Source organism: Eptatretus burgeri, chromosome 5, assembly GCF_056783735.1.
Source record: "Eptatretus burgeri isolate ZD-2024b chromosome 5, Ebu_testis_v1, whole genome shotgun sequence".
Lineage (NCBI taxonomy): Eukaryota > Metazoa > Chordata > Myxini > Myxiniformes > Myxinidae > Eptatretus > Eptatretus burgeri.
This window is the reverse complement of record NC_140965.1, coordinates 38,884,542-38,904,980: the sequence shown is the minus strand read 5'-3', so window position 1 is coordinate 38,904,980 and position 20,439 is coordinate 38,884,542. Positions and strand designations below refer to the sequence as shown.

Below are 20,439 nucleotides of genomic sequence, written 5' to 3'. Positions count from 1 at the left end.
CTGTATCCATCTTGTCCACCCCATACATCCTCTCCTGCCCCTTCATTCATCCCCACACCCATTGTTTGTTCAAGTCTGCCTCTATCTTGGCCTTCAACTCTGCTGTTGGTGTTTTTCCCCTCTCTCAACTGTTCCTTTTAGCCTGTTGTGTCCATATCCGTTCAGTGTACTAGTACGAGCTCTTCCACGAGACTCGACTCTGCATACAAAAAAAAGTGTCGAAGGATGTTAAAAATTCAAAACGGATCGAAAATGTTACTTCTACGACTTTTGGGGTTTAATATTCTTTGGTATATATAGGCATCGAAATATCACATCATCCCATTCTCGTGGGACCTCCAATGAAAGCGAGACAATTGTAATTTGGTTCATACATGTGTAATAGGAGTTTCCCATCCTTTCTGTGTATGGTCCTCGGTCTTGGAGTAATTACCGGACAAAGTGATGGGACTTGTCTGGCACAATGAATAATTTCAAAATGACCCCAAAAAATTTTTTGAAAAACATTTTGCAGAACACTTGAGACCCCCTGAGTATACCTTGTAAATTTGGTGTCAAGCGGCCCAAGGGTCTCAAGTAGTTACCGAACATAGACATTAAAGACACTCGCTTTTATTTATTTTTTCAAAAAAAGAAGAAGATAATCTGATTATTATATATCTCTCAATTATATTTTCTATTAGAAGTGAATCCACCATTATTTTTCTCTCCCACTCTAACTCTGATTTGATGGCCTGTTTGGAGAGCTTCTATGATTGAAGGGTCAACACCTCAATTGAATCAGCCGGTCATCAAGTTGAAGGAATTCTTGAGACCAATATGTAACACACACACACACACACACACACACACACACACACACACACACACACACACACACACACACACACACACACACACACACACACACACACACACACACACACACACACACACACACACACACACACACACACACACACCAACCAACACACCTTTATGGGCTAATTGTACAAGGAAGTTTTGTGCAGGAGGCCATTCAGCCCATCATGCCTGTATTGCACCAACCACAGAAACCATCACCCATCCACACAGTAGCTCCCTGCAAGGCCTGCCAATGTCCCTATAGCCCTCTATCTCCAATCCATCTAGGTACCGATGTAATTCCAATATGTACCTATCGAATATAGCACGTTCATAATAACGGAATCCGCACGATTGCTCGGTGCGGCGTGGCCCACATGCGTAGAAACCCCTAGTAACGAAGTCAATCGGGGTGGCTTGGACATTTTTCATGCTTGCCAGATAAGGATTGTATCATGAAATGACCAAAAATCTTTTATAAATGCACCTGCAATATACTTATAAACGTACCTGCGAGAAAGGGGTGTGCCTCAACACAATATAACAGTTTGGAGAACTTCCTGATAACTCGTCCAAAAGTTTGACATCCTGCAGCCCGTACTCTGAAAACTCCCGACGATAATGGGCCCGTGAAAGAATGAACGTTCGTAGATGGGCGTGTTTGATCCAAACCTTCGTGTTTCTTAACACCAATTGGAAGGTCATATCTGGGGCTTGTAGATGCACAGGGTAAGTTTAAAATGATATTTACTATTAATCAAGTAGAGGAGGGTGGGTGGCCTGGGCGCGGGAGTTATCTTATAAATATTTTCAAGTGTTTGTGCATTTCTACGTCGTACTTTCATGGTCAAACCATAACACCAAGAGGCCCCAAATTTTGGATATCAGTACATCAGAATCTGGACATTGTTTTAAGCTATACATCCCCAACATACCCCCCTCCCCCCACCAGCAAGGAAATTCTCTGTGTAGATCTGAAAATCACACGAAAACAATGGCTGGGCCAATCTCCACCAAATTTTATGTATGTGTTGGGGGTACCCAGGTTCAGGTAATGGGCACAACCCCACCCCCCTCCCACCCCCATAAGGCAATTACCTGTATGTACGTGTGTTTGTATATCTGAAAATTAGAGTGTATATATTGTCACAGTTCTGCAGTTAGGTTTATCCCTCTGACTCAATTGTTGTGGATGGGCAGTTAACACCGCCCAGGCCGGATCACCGAGCGGTTTTCCTTTGAGGCGGAAATATGATCCTTGGAGATGATGGCTCGCACGGGAAGGGGAATGGAATCACGAACGGACCAGATGGAAGCATAGCAAAAGGGGTTTACACTCAAACCCACAACAAATACACGGACACCAGCAACTTCAAAGAAACATGGGGATTTTATGAAAATAGATCAAATATTTACAACGGTAATACATAATTCAAAATGTAATAATAAAACGTGGCCAATTAAACTCGAGGCACCTCTCAAAGATCACAGCCTGGTTACACTAATAAATCCCTTAGACATCGGTGGGGAAATCTATTTTGAACACACACTTATCGACATAACTGATCCAAAGGACCTGTATGGTGTTCTGTCAATTTCCACAACCATAACAACATATATATATATATATATATATATATATATATATATATATATATATATATATATATATATATATATATATATATATATATATATATTTGTTGGGTTTTGGTGCCACAAGAAAAATTTTATGAGATTTTTGCATCTATTGGTGAGAGGTGTGTGTGTGTGTGTGTGTGTGTGTGTGTGTGTGTGTGTGTGTGTGTGTGTGTGTGTGTGTGTGTGTGCCCATGTGTTATAACCACGGTGCTGCTCGCTAATTGTATCGACAGGAAAAGACAGGAACCTGACATCTCTTATCCACAAATATTTGTTATATTCCTTTATTTCCGTGAGTCCGATTTGCATTCAGGAACAGAACAATTGTGGTTACCCATCTTGAAATTTCCACTCTTTCATCTAAATGATGAAAATTATGTTTAAAAGACGATTTTATATAACACATTTCATCATTGTAACAGCAAGTTAAAAGTGCCCTGCGAGTCGAACAGTCACTGTAAACATCCAGCGAGTGTGCAAAATGCCTCATTTAACATTCGTACACCATGTCAAGAGTCTCGCATTGAATGGTGGTTTCATTGAAAGGGTCATTTGAAAATGATTCAATTATCTTATATGCACAGAATTATTTTTTTAATCCCATTCCTCAATCCAAGGCATCTTGTGAAGAAATGATTAGAAATATATAACTGCAGTATTTAAATCGAATGTTATAAAAGGAGGACACTTTGCATGAACATGAGAATGTAATTGAGGGAGGGAAGACACCTGCACGTGGTTACTTTAACATTTCACTCCAACATCCTGCTTCTGAGAAAAGAACTTGGATATGCAAGCGTCGATGGAGGCCTAATTTTTTCACAATGATAGAATCTCCATGTTTAACTATTTCCCATTGTTCAATTTTTTTTAAAAAATCACGACTGTTCATTTGACCACAAATAAGACAGCAACTACAAGGGTGGCCAAGTAAAGGCAAAACGTTTGCTCCAGCCGATTATCCAAACTAATTTTCCATTAATTAACAGAAGTATGACCACTAACTTCTAGCTCAAGCTTTGTTCATAGCATATAACACTCATCCATTGGTATCTGTCATGGCTCTTTAATTCCCTCCCTCCTGGTGGTTGGATACACATTTTGGATCTGCTACTCGTAAGAGAAATTTGCACAGATACTATTAGCATACCGAGCTCCTCGCATTCCATTCTCCTTGAACAGGCTTGGACAAAGACCTGGTGGAACATTAATATGGAGATTGTACGAGGTGTCAAGGTATTTCAAGACGCTTCCCTTAGAGAGCACTAGACTTGGAAAAAAAAAAAAAAAACTAATATTTTTAAATGTTGTCTTAAACATGTCGACATTTATTTTTCAACAAAGTAAGCTATTAGAATAATACTTTCTAAGTAGAACTTGAGTTATCAGATAAACCTTTTCTTTGTAGGTTTTTGACCAACTATAAATGGCAATCGACCTATCTGGTAAGAAAAGATCTTCAAGGTAGATCAACTTGCTTGTGGTATGGAATAATGTCATCAGCGCCATAGTTTGGAAAAGTGAAGCAATGGTTGGTATTTGCAAAGCAGACCTTTTTTTTCTTTTCTTTCTGCGTACAATTATTAACCAGGTCAGAGTAAGACAAGCAAACTTTTCTCCTCCTGTGGCTTTGCACTTTGAAAAGAATGTTTCTCCATACTTGGCCTCAAAGCTGGCATTCAGCAGCTTCCGTCGGTTGGCAGAGGTGGCTCAGACCCCATCGAGATTATCTGACGCTTCTGTCAACATTGCAGAGTGTGGAGGAGGGCAGAGAAGTTTGAGGAATGCCAGGTCGCTGGGAAGAGGGAAAAAGGAGATTAAGTCTTTGTAAGCCACTTTCGTTGATCCAGAGAACATTACTTTATTGTCTGTCTCGATCTGTCATTCAGCAGCTCGTGTTTATACCCACCTTGTTTCAGGGTCTTATTCCCTGAAAGACCACCCTGTTCAAAATCAAGTTTGAGTTGATGGTACCACATGATGAGGCACTGTTTTGACACAGTTTTACAGAAAGTATAACTTCTTAATGGTTGGTCTTCCGTAGATATTGTAATTCATCCTATCTGATAGAGACACCCCAACTATTTGTTTATGTAGACGTGTTCTGCCAAATACCATTTGGCACTGCACCTCCAAAGATGTAAGACCACAAATTCGGTGAATATCTGACAGGAAAGCATTTTTTGTTATGATCCACCCGGTGAGCAACCCTCGTTCTTGCTCATTTCCCAGAACGCTGCCACTTGGCCCAGGCGCTGTATAAACCTGTCCGCCTTGTTTTGCTTTGAGCAAATTTTATTCGTCTCCATTTGTAACATTTAAACCCTGCAGCTTAGCTACTTTCTTCCGACTTTTCAAGTTCACACGGCTTCGTGGAATTTGCTGAAACTCGCATTATTTGATCAACAATACGTTCACCCAGAATGAAGCTTGGTGAGGGGAACACAGCTGAAGCCATTATTTAAAATCTGACCGCTCTCACGAGACCTCTCTTCTTTTATCTTCAAAGAGTGAAATATTTGTATTGTTTTAAAACTGAAGACCTTCACAAGGGTGAAATAAAACTTTGAAAACTTCAATAGTGTAATTACTGGCTGGGAATCCTTTAAGTTTGCATCCCTTTGTGGATGATGATATCCCTCAGCTCTTGTTTGCTACAATATTGGACAAATGCAAAGCTTCATCGTTTCAGTATGTCCTTTTATCATGGTTCAGTTCTTGCACCATGAGAATTTGGCAATTTGGAACAAAAGTAAAACTTCTTGAAAGAAACTAAATTTAATTAATATATTTTGTCATCCACTTAATTTTTCACATTGCATCCTAATGAGAAATGTGAATCGTAGCAAATTCAACTGTAGTGAACTGCTCAGTAATTTTTAATTTTTTTTTTAACTAAACCTTTAAAAAGGTATTTAACTAAACCTAAAAATATATTTACCTAAAATAGGTATTTATCTAAACGATGTACAGGTTGAACTAAACCTAAAAAATATATTTTACCTTTTGAACACGCTTTCTGTGGAAGCTAAGTCTAACGCAAAGGCAAGACATTCAACTTGATTTCTGCAGCTTTGTTGGGCCACAGGCTTCTTCTAGCTCAAGCTTGCTGAATAAGGAGAGGTTCCAAGTTGGTAGATCATAAAATTAAGAGTTTTCTTGACAGTTTGATCAGAATTCGGAAATAACATCGTGTCCCATGACTTTTGGCTCTGATGCCAAAATCATTTGACGTGCCCGATATCCAGATTTATTGCAGAAGTGTGCCGGATATGAATGAAAGGCATCCAGTCATTTTCGAGGAAAGGCTCCGGCTAGACGCACGGACTGACAGCACCCAACATGGGCCGACGTCTGATTGGGGGCTAATAAAATTTATACAACCAATTCATAAACCATTATAATACCATGAATCATATTTTATGACATTGTAGTTTTCCTGAAATTATTCCCAGCCATTATTGTAAAATTCTAAATCATGTGTTTTGTTCCCCCTTCCCAAGGATGACGTATCAATTTGGGAATAATTAACAACGCTATCTTCACCACGCTATTGTCTGGATGTTTGTGCTGCCTGTAGCCATGGTTAGCCAAGGTCAGCTGCAGAAAAAAATGGTTAATCGTAATAATTGATATTTGATATTGAAGTGGACCTTCAAAACTCCTAATAACCTTCATTTTGCCAAATATTTTTGAACAATTGCCGTTTGATTAATTATAAATCCAATCTTATGGTCTCAGGTTGTACGGTTGAAAGTATATTCCAGGAAATAGAAAATGAGCTTTGTACAAATTGAGTTTACATCGTTGTAAAGTTGAGCCTGTTCTGGTGGCTAATGGAATTTGAATATTGCCACCACCACTTTGACATTCCTCTTTGATCTCAGATGGAGCAGAACCTGTTGCTGCGGCTTGGAGTGGTGAACAGGGCACCTTTGTCATAATGTCTACAGCAGGGCAACAACAGGACAAATGGGGAAACAGCCAGGAGGTGTGTGCACATGTCTGCCACTATCACCGAGGTCACCCTCCATGTTTGGTGTTATTTACACATTGCTGTTCACATATTTTATTTTTATAAAATAGCACGAATCGACGTGTTCACAAATGAGTGCAGGCTTTAAATTTTGGAGATCACAAAAGCATGTACGAGTTCAATTTCACCAAAAAGGAACATGTTAAACAGCATGAAAACACACCCCATTCTTACAAATAATTGTTTTGATATCGAGTGAGATTCTCATCAGATTTCTATCATAGCTCATGAGAAATCGTATGGTTTATTTGTTTTGTTTTTGTGTTGTCCATCCGGCTGTCCGTCTGTTATTGGGGTTTTTTTGGTATCACGATAACCCTGATAACAAGTCACTGAATAAATTTCAACCAAACTTGGTACAAAGATGAATTTGTCTTGTGGTTTGAAAGGTCAAAGGTCATCTCCTTTTGAATAATATATATTTATTTTGTAATAGTGAGCCTTGCAGGAAAAATAAATGCAACACAACCTAATGAGAATGACACACACACACACACACACACACACACACACACACACACACACACACACACACACACACACACACACACACACACACACACACACACACACACACACACACACACACACACACCTTTTGAAGAACTCGAAAGTTTTGACCATAGCATGGCCTTTTTCAAGGATTCCATCCTGATCAATTTAACTATCTTGAGTTGCCAGGTTTAACATTTTCTTTTTAAAAACTAATGCCATAGCCATCGGCAGAGTGTGTGAGTACTGTGATTATCCCATCTATGGGTTTGTATGCAGAATAACTGGACAACAAGGGCAGGTATATTGTTGTGCGGCCAGGTGTCGGCGGCGAGCACGACCGCTAGGTGGAGCAGTAGAGTCGGCTCCACCGAACACCCGGAATCTAGATTGTGCTTCTTGGAGAACTCCGAAAGGCACGGGTCCCTTACAGGACCATGGTCGCCAATATTTCGATGGCGTGAAGTAGGGTCCACTTGTCTAACTCCAATTTACCTCAGTACTCACGCCGTCCAACTACCGGGGAAACCACACCCTCAGCTGACTCTGTCCGATCCGAGTCGCGGGTAACGGCTCGGATCCGGCGTAACCGAGCGGAGTTACCAGAGCCATGCCGGACCAAATGAAGAAATTGCCGCTTCGCTATTTCACAACACGTACCGTGCTCAAGGCCCAGTCACACCTTGACGTTTTAGCCAGCGATGGCAACGTATTAAAATGTATGTAAAATGCTGGCTTACGTTGAACTTTTGATGTTTTTTTTAAAGATTCGGACATATTCATAACGAGTTGGTCGTATGCATAACGTATTAGTAACGGACACAGAACGTTTCGTTGTGTTATAGATAACTTATACCAATGAATGCTAAACCTGTTGTCAGCCTTCCCAACCTATGCCCAACGATAGTCTAACTTATGCAGAGCGCGCTGCACGTATCGCCGACGATCGCGTGGCGTAGCCTATTAAAAGGCTGCCGCACAACAATTCAAATCATAACCGCCGCAGAAATGGAAGTGTCAACATCGCAGTCACACCTTGGCAATCTTGCCAGCATGTGCCGACCTCTGAAAAATGCGTCTAAAACGCTGGCGCACGTCGAATACGGTATGGGTAAGTTTGGTATGCGTGAATAGAACGCTAAAGTACGATATCATACGTCGTATTAAGTGGAGTACGTCTTGTAATTATAAACGTGTTAAACATTTTACGACGTACTTGCCGTATGCCTCACACGTTACGCATGTGATGGGAATAAGTAGTACGCACGATATGCGAACATTGGCACACGTCAACAAAAGTTACTTGTAAGGTGCTCATAAGTCGAAACACTGAAGGTAATGGTTAGCGTCAGTGTTCCAGAATCCTTGTTTTTTATTTTTATTTTTTTCTTCGGTATGACGGTGATGTCGACACTTCGAATTCTAGTGCGGTTATGCTTTAAATCTTTGAGTAGCAGTCTATTAATTATATTATAACCGCACGACAAATCGAAGTGTCGACATCAACGTCATACCGAGGAAGAAGGAAAAAAAAAACCCCAGGGAGTCTGGAACATTGACGCTAACCATTACCTTGACGTGTTTCGACTTATGAGTACCTTACAAGTAACGTGTGTCGACGTGTCAACGATCGTGTAACGTGCCTACAACACGTTACTCATAGGTTAGAAATAAGTTTCGGGTACGCTAAACATTACCTCGACGTGTTTCGACTTATGAGTAACTTACAAGTAACGTGTGTCAACGATCGCGTAACGTGGCTACAACTTATGGCCAGCGTTATGCGGAACGTGTGAGTCATACGCTGGCATAAGTCTTAAAATTTCAAACATGGAAAATTTGAGGACAACCGAAAAGTACAACGTTTAAAGCCAGCGTACAACGAGGTATGGTAGTGTTTTTCAGCGTGCTCTCAATGTTATCAAAACTTAGCCATAACGTATTTGACGTGTACCAGCGTTTTACACAAATTTGCCAAAAATCGGCATAAGCTGGCTAAAACGTCAAGGTGTGACTGGGCCTTAAGCCAATGAAAGAAACACAGAAACGAGCTGGTACATTCAACAAAAAGGGATATTTATTTACAATAGGGAATAATTTGGGATGGGGTGGTAAATACGTATTTCAAGAAGAAGGAGGAACACAGGGTGACATACAGGAGTGGAGGAAAGTGCACACAGGTGGATTACATCTTAAGCAGGAGATGCAACCTGAAAGAGATTAGAGACTGTAAGGTGGTGGCAGGGGAGAGTGTAGCTCGACAGCATCGATTGGTGGTCTGTAGGATGATTGTGGAGGTGAGGTTGAGGAAGAGAGTGAGGGCTGAACCAAGGACCAGATGGTGGAAGCTGAAGGAGGAAGACTGTTGCGTGGAATTTAAACAGGTGTTGGATGGTGGTGTTGCGAAACAGGTGTTGGATGGTGGTAAAGATGGGTGGGATGATTGGGCAACCACAGCAGAAGTGGTGAGGGAGATAGCTAGGAAGGTACTTGGTGTGACATCTGGACAGAGGAAGGAAGATAAGGAGACTTGGTGGTGGAACGAGGAAGTACAGGAAAGTATAAGGAAGAAGGGGTTGGCGAAAAGGAAGTGGGATAGTCAGAGAGATGAAGAAAGTAGGCAGGAGTACAAGGAGTGTACTCAGGCAAAGAGAGGTGGCAAAGGCCAAGGAAAAGGCATATGATGAGCTGTATGAGAAGTTGGATACAAAAGAAGGGGAAAAGGATTTATACCGATTGGCAAGACAGAGGGACCGAGCTGGGAAGGATGTGCTGCAGGTTAGGGTGATGAAGGACGCAAATGGGAATGTGCTGACGAGCGAGGAGAGTGTGTTGAGAAGGTGGATGGAGTACTTTGAGGAGCTGATGAATGAAGAAAAAGAGAGAGGAGAGAGAGAAGAGAGAGAAGAGAGAGAAGAGAGAGGAGAGAGAGAAGAGAGAGGAGAGAGAGAGAGGAGAGAGAGGAGAGAGAGAAGAGAGAGGAGAGGAGAGAGAGAGAGAGAGGAGAGACAGGAGAGAGGGGAGAGAGAGGAGAGAGAGGAGAGAGAGGAGAGAGAGGAGAGAGAGGAGAGAGAGGAGAGAGAGGAGAGAGAGGAGAGAGAGGAGAGAGAGGAGAGAGAGATAGTGAATCAGGAAGTGGGGTGGATCAGTAAGGATGAAGTGAGGACTGCTTTGAAGAAGATGAAAAGTGGAAAGGCGGTTGGCCCAGATGGTATACCAGTGGAGGCATGGAAGTGCTTAGGAGAGATGGCAGTGGGGTTGTTAACCAGATTGTTTAATGAAGTCTTGGAAAGCGAGAGGATGCCGGAGGAGTGGAGATTAAGTGTACTGGTTCCAATTTTCAAGAACAAGGGTGATGTGCAGAGCTGTGGAAATGACAGAGGGATAAAGTTGTTAAGTCACACCATGAAGTTGTGGGAAAGAGTAGTGGAAGCTTGGTTGAGAGGAGAGGTGATGATCTGTGAGCAGCAATATGGGTTTATGCCAGGAAAGAGCACCACTGATGCGATGTTTGCTTTGAGAATGTTGATGGAGAAGTATAGGGAAGGCCAGAAGGAGTTACATTGTGTGTTTGTGGATTTAGAGAAAGCTTATGATAGGGTGCCAAGAGAGGAGTTGTGGCATTGTATGAGGAAGTCGGGAGTGGTGGAGAAGTATGTGAGGATCGTGCAGGATATGTAAGAGGACAGTGTGACAGCAGTGAGGCGTGCGGTTGGAATGACTGACCGGTTTAAGGTAAAAGTGGGATTGCACCAAGGATCGACTGAGCCCTTTCCTGTTTGCAATGGTGATGGACAGGTTGACGGACAAGATCAGACTGGAGTCTCCATGGACTATGATGTTCGCGGATGACATCATGATCTGTAGGGATAGTAGGGAGCAGGCTGAGGCGAGCCTCGAGAGGTGGAGGTACGCACTGGAGAGAAGGGGAATGATAGTCAGTCGGAGTAAGATGGAGTACATGTGCATAAATGAGAGGGAGGGTGGTGGTATGGTGCGGTTGCAAGGAGTTGAGGTGGGGAAGGTGGATGGGTTTAAATACTTGGGATCAACTGTCCAAAGTAACGGAGAGTGTGGGAGAGAAGTGAAAAAGAGAGTGCAGGCAGGATGGAGTGGGTGGAGAAGAGTTGCAGGAGTGATTTGTGACAGAAGGGTAGCTGCAAGAGTGAAGGGGAAAGTATATAAGACGGTAGTGAGACCAGCTATGTTGTATGGTTTGGAGGCGGTGGCAGTAACAAAAAGACAGGAAGCGGAGCTTGAGGTGGCAGAATTAAAGATGCTGCGATTCTGGTTGGGAGTGACGAGGATGGACAGGATAAGGAATGAGTATATTAGAGGGACAGCGCAGGTAGGACGGTTTGGAGACAAAGTGAGAGAGGTGAGATTGAGATGGTTTGGACATGTGCACAGGAGGGAAGCGGAGTATATCGGGAGAAGGATGTTGAGGATGGAGTCGCCAGGGAGGAGGAGAAGAGGAAGGCCAAAGAAGAGGTTCATGGATACGGAGAGGGCGGACATGCGGGTGGTTGGAGTGTCACTGGATGATGTGGAGGATAGAGCGAAATGGAGACGGTTGATCCGCTGTGGCGACCCTTAACGGGAGCTAGCCGAAAGCAGAAGAAGAAGAAGAAGAAGAAGAAGAAGAAGAAGAAGAAGAAGAAGAAGAAGAAGAAGAAGAAGAAGAAGAAGAAGAATCGGGATGGGAGACACAGGGCAGAGTTACAACCGAATATATTCCAATGTACAATAACACAAGCACTTAACAATTCTACTTGACAAGACAAGCCAGCACACGGACACGCACATCCAAAGAAAAGAGATGGACCCCTCCGGGTCTTTATTAGGCTCTCCAGCCAAGGAAGATAGTTTGGCTGGGAGTCAGGACGGCTGGCTTCCTGGCCGCGAGCGCGCGGCTGGTCATCCACCCCTTCCCGGAGCTCCGGTCGCCAAAGGTCGGACCAGGGCAGCCGAATCCAGAGGAGGCAAGACGAGGTGATCTCCCGTGTTGAGTTGGTCGATCGCTTGTCGTACTGCGCCGGACGAGACGCCTCGGATGCGTGGGGTGCAGTCAGCCGCAGACCAGACAGACAGAAGACTCACTCGAGCACACAGGACGCAATCTCCTCGCACTCGTCCCGACAACCAAACTCTTTTTCTCTGAAGGAGGGAGGGGCCTCTTCTCCTGGCCACTCGCCTCTTGATTGGTCGCACCCATTGCGCGATTCCCTGGCCGTCTCCCATTGGACAGGCCCACGGTAGGCGGGGAAGCTCCCACCCTTCTGGGCGGAGTCCCGATCGGAGGCGTTTGTGGCTCCGCCTACCTCCTCACCTCCGGTCACGTGCGTAATGGCAATGGTGTTTAATCCGAAACGGGGTGGGTGAGACGCCCGCTCCTTGCAGATTGGCCAAAGAGGGACACAATGCCTATGTCAGACTCCACCCATGCGTGCGCTTGCTGGCTCGCGCGCGAAGAATGCCGCAAGCAGAGTGTTGTTGTGTGAAAGTGAAGATGTAAAAAATCCTATCGATAAAATAACCCACAGCGCACATGCACTTAATTCACATTAGACACAGGAGATGGATTCGAACTAGAAACACATACTTACCGATATAACTGATCTATAGGACCTGGCTGTTGTGTGCACACGGCTGCCAGATTCGTAACAATATCACCAAATATGGCACAGTTTCATGTTGTGACTGGCTCAGACAAGTTCAACTTTGAGCTCACAAGGAAAAAGATAAAATGAAAATTAGTACAGGGGTGTGTTCCATTAGCAAGTGACTCATTTTCCGCTTGCCAAGCACCTCCTTTGATCGCTTGCCAAGCGGCTTGCAAAGTGGTTAATACTGAACGGCTGGCTTGGCAAGATATAGCAAGCCACTTGCGAACACAACACAACCCAGGACTATATTTACTCGCACCTAAGACATAGGTGAAGCCAAAGTTGACGCACGTTTTTATCCAAATGTAATTAATTGGCATCTATTTTTAAAATTTCAACACAATTATGACCTCCACCATCGAAGGTGAAGGAGGTTATGATTTCACTCCTTTCTGTCTGTTTGTGTGCAGGATATCTCAAAAAGTTGTGGACAGATCAGGATGAAATTGTGGACAGGTTCGGTGTGTGACAAGGACAAACTGATTCGATTTTGGTGAAGATCCAGATCCGGATCCGACTACTAGAATTTTTAAAGTGATTCTTCACCATTGAGAGATATGGACAAAAATGATATGTAGTATGATATCTCAAAAAGTTGTGGACGGATTCGGACGAAACTTGGTGGGCACGTCGGGTGTGTGAGAAGGAAGAATCGATTCAATTAAGTGATCCTTCACCATCGAGAGATAAGGCTAAGCTAGTATTGAGCACGATATCTCAAAGTCGTGGACGGATTCGGATGAAACTTGGTGGACAGGTTGGGTGTGTGACGAAGACAATTTTTTTTTTGATTTTGGTGAAGATCCAATCTGGATATGAGAATGATTTAATTTTTCAAGTGATTCTTCACCATTGAGAGATAGGGCCAAAAAACGATATACAGCATGATATCTCAAAAATGTATTGGGTCCGATATGTTCCCGTGGATCAGGCATTCCGTGGTGGAGCTCGGTATTCCACAAGCAATTGGAATGATTCCAGGCACAGTTTTGTTTTGTTTTTAAACAGAAGTGATAGTTTAAAAAAAAGGTAACATGTACAGGGTGACCTGAAAGTGCGAACGAGTTGAAAATTACCGAAATATAATGGAAGATGTTGAAGAGCATAAAAACGCACCCCATTCTTACAAATAATTGTTTTGATATCGAGTGATATTCTTATCAGATTTCTATCATATCTCATGAGAAAACAGCTACCCACACAGCTATACTAATAAATATACACCCTAACTTCGGCATCATCTCCCCCATCCTCGGGTACATCAAATGACAAAACAACCATGACCTCATTGAAGACGAGCATAACGGCCCGAGTCCGCACCTCCCTCGAGTACATTGTCATCTATTTTGCATTCACGTTCCTCATAAGTTTCTCTGTTGTTTTGAACAAGTCAAAAGGTTTGTTTCCCATTGCCCTACAGAGTATAGTTGGGACGAAAGTCGTGCACGAGACCGGCTCAGTTTCTCCCCGGAGTCCCGAGTCGACCTCCCAGGCCGAGGCCGCCTTGCTGCTGGAGTTTGCACAGAGACGAGGTTGGTCTGCAGATTCTCCTAAGGAACCGCAGGCAGCAAGACTCACTCCACAAGTCATTGGGGTAAGCTGCGGATTTCAAGGCAATGAGTTTGGCATTTGAGGATCGTGTTTCACGGTGTCAAATTGTTCATTGTAGTGCTTTCTTTTGTTCATGTACGGTTCTCTGCCATGCCATCTTTGGACCTGAGGATTGCATTTCCTGGATGTGATGACAGGGTAAATAATGGACATGGTACACTTACTGTTGGGGGTATCAGTCTCAGGTTCAATCTCCTGTGAATTCAAATTGAACTGGCCGAGCATTGATGGCATTCCAAAAATAGTGATGCAGCTAACAAATTATAAAGTATGTTAAGTGGGATGTCTCATTTATTTGTGATTGTGTATGGTAAAGAAGTCACAAAAATAATTGGAAAATGAGAGGCCAAATCAGATTATCACTTTTTCTGGGTTCTTTCTTGGTTCAGGTACAGTATATCTAATTGCCCTGTACGAATTAAATCATTCTAAAGCCTTATGGAATTTGAGGGCTGAGCAATTCTGATTGGTGTTTCAATGGTTGCTTCTATTGGCTGATGACGTCATCAACTATTAATTTGCAATTGTTCAGTGGCTTTGACACAAATCCAATTTTTTTAATATGGACACTAGGCATCAAAAAGCTACAAACAGTTTCAAATGGAGCACCTCGCTGCCATTGGAGCATTTAAACTGCATCAGATGCGGCAATAAATGCAAATTGTTGCTCCCAGCTGGTTGGCTCGGTGACAGAAGATGCCATTTGCAATTTTGCGCTCTCCATTCATACCACGTTTAGAATCGCGTGTGGGCACGGGCAACTTGCTCGTATGTTATAAAGTATAAAAGTTAGATCTGGAAACGGGAAGGCAACACTCTCAGGTCGCACGTCTCTTTTTTGAAGAAATTTGCGGAACGAGCTTTTTGAATCAGGTGATTGAAGCTAATGTAAGAGCAGAATGATGAACAGACAAAATGCTGGCAAAGATGAAACAATTGGCCAACAACAACAAACGTGGAACACAGCACATAAGGAGAGGAAATTGTGGAACAGTGAGGAGGTGCAGATCCATCATTTTAGGTTGGTGGGGGGAGGGGAAGGGTTCGGGGTGCAAAAATTTACATTACATCGAAAAATGTAATTTCGCTGAGCAGAGCGAGGGGAACATTTTTTTTGTTTGTTTTGTGGGACTATTCCCACCATTTTTTTTCTTCTTAAGATGATTATAAATGTAAACAAAGAATGCTTTAATACACTTGAAAAGAAATACTCCAAAGACAAAACTTTTGCTCAAAACTCAACATTTATTTTAAATTTTTGTCTCATCATAAAAATCCAACTGAATGAAAAGCAGACAATGCATGTAATCAAACAAATGACGTCATGATCAAAACAAATCAATGTTTGACGCATTGAACAAGGTCTGACGTGGAAGTGACCTTCGATCAGAATTACGGTTTTGCCATCAACTGAACATTTGACTTCTGTGAATAATTCACAACAAAAAAAACTTTCTTCTCCAACATATTTGATGCCTATTGTATACCTTGGAGAATTTCCCACGAACAAAAAGCATGTTCTTGGGTCTTGAGAAAACAGATCGAGTGCTGAATTCAAACAGAATGATAGGAACTCTGGATTATTTGATCCTTGGGATACCGTTCCACGTCTTCATGAATGGTTGGGAGAAAAGAAGCATCTCCGATGACAAATGATTCCGGTAATTGGTTAATGAAGTATCCACCATGGGAACAAGTTAAATCGTACAAATCGGTTCCGTGTTAAGCCCTGGTGTTTGCTTAGTGGTTCGGGTGGCTGGCTTGGCATCTTAGGGTCCTGAGTTTGAGCCCCGTTTTCCACTGAAGTAACACCAGGCGGGGTTGACTCAGCCGGTAATCCTTCCAAGGTTAGTGAAATGAATACTAGTGTGCTTGGGGCACAGCATCAGTGGCATAGTCATGCCCCAACAAAAGGATAGCTGCCACATGCCAGAAGAAGAAGTTCCTTGTTGAACGCTGCGGTCAACATCAGCTGTGGTCTGAAGAAAATCGGGTGATCCCACATTCTGAGACGACATCTCTGGTTATATACTTATTGATACAGATGGAAAAACTCGAGGGGGAGCACTCGGTTGAGTGCAAAACCTCCGCCGCCAATACTGCTGGGTCACTTAAGTGAACCTGATATCCTATTCATTGCAGGTCAAAACGGATCAGACTCAACTGAACCATGATTGAATAAACTAAACTAGATCGACGCGCATGTAAAAATGCCAAAAAAAATAAAATCGAATTAAAAAAAAAAAAAGTTGCAATTTTTTTTTTCTCTAACAAATTTATTTATTTTTGGTTGGAAATCACTTAAAACATGTAGAAATGCAAAAACTAAAATTCAAACATTTTTTCAAAATGGCCGTCATCGCGGCCATATTAGACTTTGGACCAAGTCCAAAATCTAATGGCATGATCCTTGGACCATACCTAATCCCCCCACCAAGTTTCGTCGAAATCCGTCCAGGAGTTTTTCCATAATACCGTTCACAAAGAAACAAACAAGCCGGGAGGCGACGAGGGATTCGCTAGGATCGAAGCGCTGGATACGATGCTTTTCATTCTGACCGATCCACCGACGAAGATTCATTGCCAAGACGTATTGGTTCACATACAATTGTTCCTCTGCCTGGCAAGATTTTTCCTATTCTGTATTTTGCCAACTGGCACTCCTCATAAAAAATGACGGTAAATAGACACCCTATTTTTGAAGGACTACCATTTGAAAAATAATCCGTTTGCTGGTTTGTGCTGTGGAGCCTCGCATTGCAGACACACACACACACACACACACACACACACACACACACACACACACACACACACACACACACACACACACACACACACACACACACACACACACACACACACACACACACACACACACACACACACACGGAAAACCCGATAAACTTCTCTCAATGCTCTTGTTTGACCACACCTCCTGAGCCACACAATATTTTTAATAAGCCACGCCCACTTTCCTATGCCACTCCCACTTTAATTAATAAATAATTGGAGGTGGTGTGTGGGTCGTGGAATCGTTTTCGGTAAATAAATAAATAATTGAAGGTGCTGTGTGGGTAGTGGAATCATTTTCAGTAAACAAATAAATAATTGGAGGTGGGGTGTGGGTCGTGGAATCATTTTCAGTAAACAAATAAATAATTGGAGGTGGGGTGTGGGTGGGGAATCGTTTTCGGTAAACAAATAAATAATTGGAGGTGGTGTGTGGGTCGTCGAACCGTTTTCAGTAAATAAATAAATAATTGAAGGTGGTGTGTGGGTGGGGAATCGTTTTCGGTAAATAAATAATTGAAGGTGGTGTGTGGGTCATGGAATTGTTTTCTGTAAATAATTGAAGGTGGTGTGTGGGTCGTGGAATTGTTTTTTGTAAATAATTGAAGGTGGTGTGTGGATCGTGGAATCGTTTTCGGTAAATAAATAAACATATTATTAGAAATCCACAAAGACAGAAATGCCGGTGATTCCATTTATTTTGGATCCTTTTCACTTTGGTCAATAACGTTTGGATCGAAGGTGGAACGACGGTGTAGTTCCTTACAAACACTGTATACACACCTTAAATGACGGTAAATAGACACCCGATTTTTGAAGGACTACCATTTGAAAAATAAAACCTCAATCAAAAATCGGCTCGAGTAAAATTTTCTAAATATCTCGAAGTGTTTAATTCTGAAGTCTCGCTTCTCTACATTCAAAACTGAAGGACAAGTATTGAAAATACTGTACACGGTTTTTCGGCCGCGACACAGCAACGGGTGGTTGCTAGGCAACGAAATTCAAACGCGCACATTCCCAGTATATATTCCACCTCTTGGCAAAGTTTCATCGAAATCGGTTCGCTGGTTCGTGCTGTGGAGCCTCGCGTTGCAGACACACACACACACATACACACACACACACACACCCGGAAAACCCGACAATAAGGGATATCTCATATATATATATATATATATATATATATATATATATATATATATATATATATATATATATATATATATATATATATATATATATATAGTGAATCCAACAGACAGGGGTGAAAACAGTAACCTCCGTCCATCTTCGATGGCGGAGGTTAAAAAGATTGCTTTTGATGGGAGGGGAGGGGTTTCGGGGGGCACGCGCTGGGTGAGACATCCCCCCCCCCCGGATCCGCCCCTGGTGAGGACGGTCTCAGCAGGTGATGAGTAGTGCAAATGCGAGAGACCAAGAGATGGCATTGAGCAGACATGTGATCCTGTTGGGAATAGCTTCAGCCAACGGGCTCAGGAGGACGGTTTCACAGGAGAGAAAAGATGGGTATAAAAGAATGAAGATGAGCACTGAGGCTTTAACAAGTTAACTTTCACTCTTGATGGTTATGTATGATTGTATACAATACATTATGATTATAATACCAGCTTTTCTTCATTGGAGGAGGGGGGATACATCTATTTAACATGATATCGAGTTTGATATATTCATCCTCCTATCAGGAATTGGACATGGCCATCATAAAATTCACGAGCAAAGCACCGTTTCCTTTGATGTACCTCGAGGTGTCCTCGAGATGTCGGAAGATCTCCACTATGAACGGAAAACGGACATTTAAAAGTGGAGAGCCAAGCGATTCACAAAGGAAGATTAACTAAAGTTTGGCTTTAATAATTTGTATTTTAACAGTGCTGCTGCTTTTGACATGCAAATGCAGAAGTACAGAGACATTGGCGTCATTTTCTTGATGAACAGCATTGAGGTCTCGAAGATTGTGTTTTTTTTTTTTTTGAGAACACATCCTCACGGGACTAAGCTATGAGGAACGTTTGAAAGAGACAGGACTTTATACACTGGAAAGGAGGAGGTTGCGATGGAATCTGATTGAGATATTTAAGATGATGAAGGGTGTGGACAAGATAGGTGCAGGGGAGTTTTTTTTTCAACAGAGTGGACAGTGTTACGACCAGGGGTCAGAGCTTGAGGGTAAAGAAGATGAAAGTTAGGACAGTGTTGAGGCAGAGGTCTTTCAGTCGGTAAGTGGTTAATGCATGGAATGGTCTCCCCGGAGAGCTCGTGGCAGTGTCGGGGTGGATAATTTTAAATGGGATTTATACAGGTACCTCGATGCATTGGACATAGGGTGGTATGGAGATATTGACTTGTGTGGATGGGTGATGATACTGGGGTTGGTCCCGAGTGATGATACTGGGGTTGGTCCATGGCTTCTTGCGTCAAAGTTCCTTCTGCATTCGTGTGAAGTGACAGGAGGTAAAAAGGCAACAAACGTGACAGTGCAGCAACAGTTGAACAAGATAAGCAATGCAATGATCAAACAGGAAAATAGAAGGGAGGAAACAGCAACCTTCATGTAAGAGGGGCTAGGTTATGTAGGGTTATTGGGGTTACAAGCATTGTGAGGATGGGGAATGATATGACATGAGATCGACTGTGCGAGGCCTACTGGAAGACATGGACGGAAGAGTGGGGTGGAACAGCTTTTGAAAGGCTGTTCCATGGATGGGAGAAGTGAGGAACAAGGCTCGAGGTGTGCAGTCTGCCTGGATTTTGGAAATTTAACAAAGAGGGTTTATTGGAAGAGCGTGGGCATCCTGGACTTCTTGAGGAGGGTCGGAGGGCTGAGAGAGAGAGGGAGCGAGACCAGAGAATAAGTGGTTAAAATGACAGAGGCTACCAAAGTGTCTGTGACGTGAAAGCAACAGACCTTGTTTTCGGCCTAATCGTGGGAGATTCCCATAATGTTTCGAGGTTGAGGTCCCACATAATCCTGGAGAGAAGGATGTGATGCTCGGGTACCAACCCATAGGGAAGAGCAGTGCTTCATCTGAAACGAGAGAGTTCATAGAACACTTTACCCCATGTAGCAGTCTTCAGAAAAATGACATGGGAAGGGTCTTGTAAACTCTCGAAGCATCTCCGATCAAAGACCAATTATATCATTAAACTGAAATCAAGTAGTTCCTCGATCAAAGACCAATGTCTGCAGACAGACAGTCAGAGAGTGAACCAATTGCTTAAGCCTGCTTTGCACTTTGTGCGCATGGAGTAATTAAAACAATATAAATGTGAATGGGGAGACAGCCGGATGAATGGTTGCTGCACCTGTATGGGCAGAAGAAGAAAGCAGCAAGG

General features: G+C 42.8%; 1 protein-coding gene across 3 annotated transcripts in view; it reads left to right on the top strand.

Moving 5' to 3' along the window:
• The window catches only part of LOC147026272 (uncharacterized), a 69,016-nt gene that overhangs the window by 15,561 nt on the left and 33,016 nt on the right, over positions 1 to 20,439 (top strand). For all 3 annotated transcript variants that reach the window (XM_085881527.1, XM_085881528.1, XM_085881529.1), the window contains exons 8-9: positions 6,372 to 6,475; positions 14,099 to 14,272. In XM_085881527.1, the coding sequence (XP_085737653.1) occupies positions 6,372 to 6,475; positions 14,099 to 14,272 (278 nt within the window). The remainder of the gene's footprint in view (positions 1 to 6,371; positions 6,476 to 14,098; positions 14,273 to 20,439) is intronic.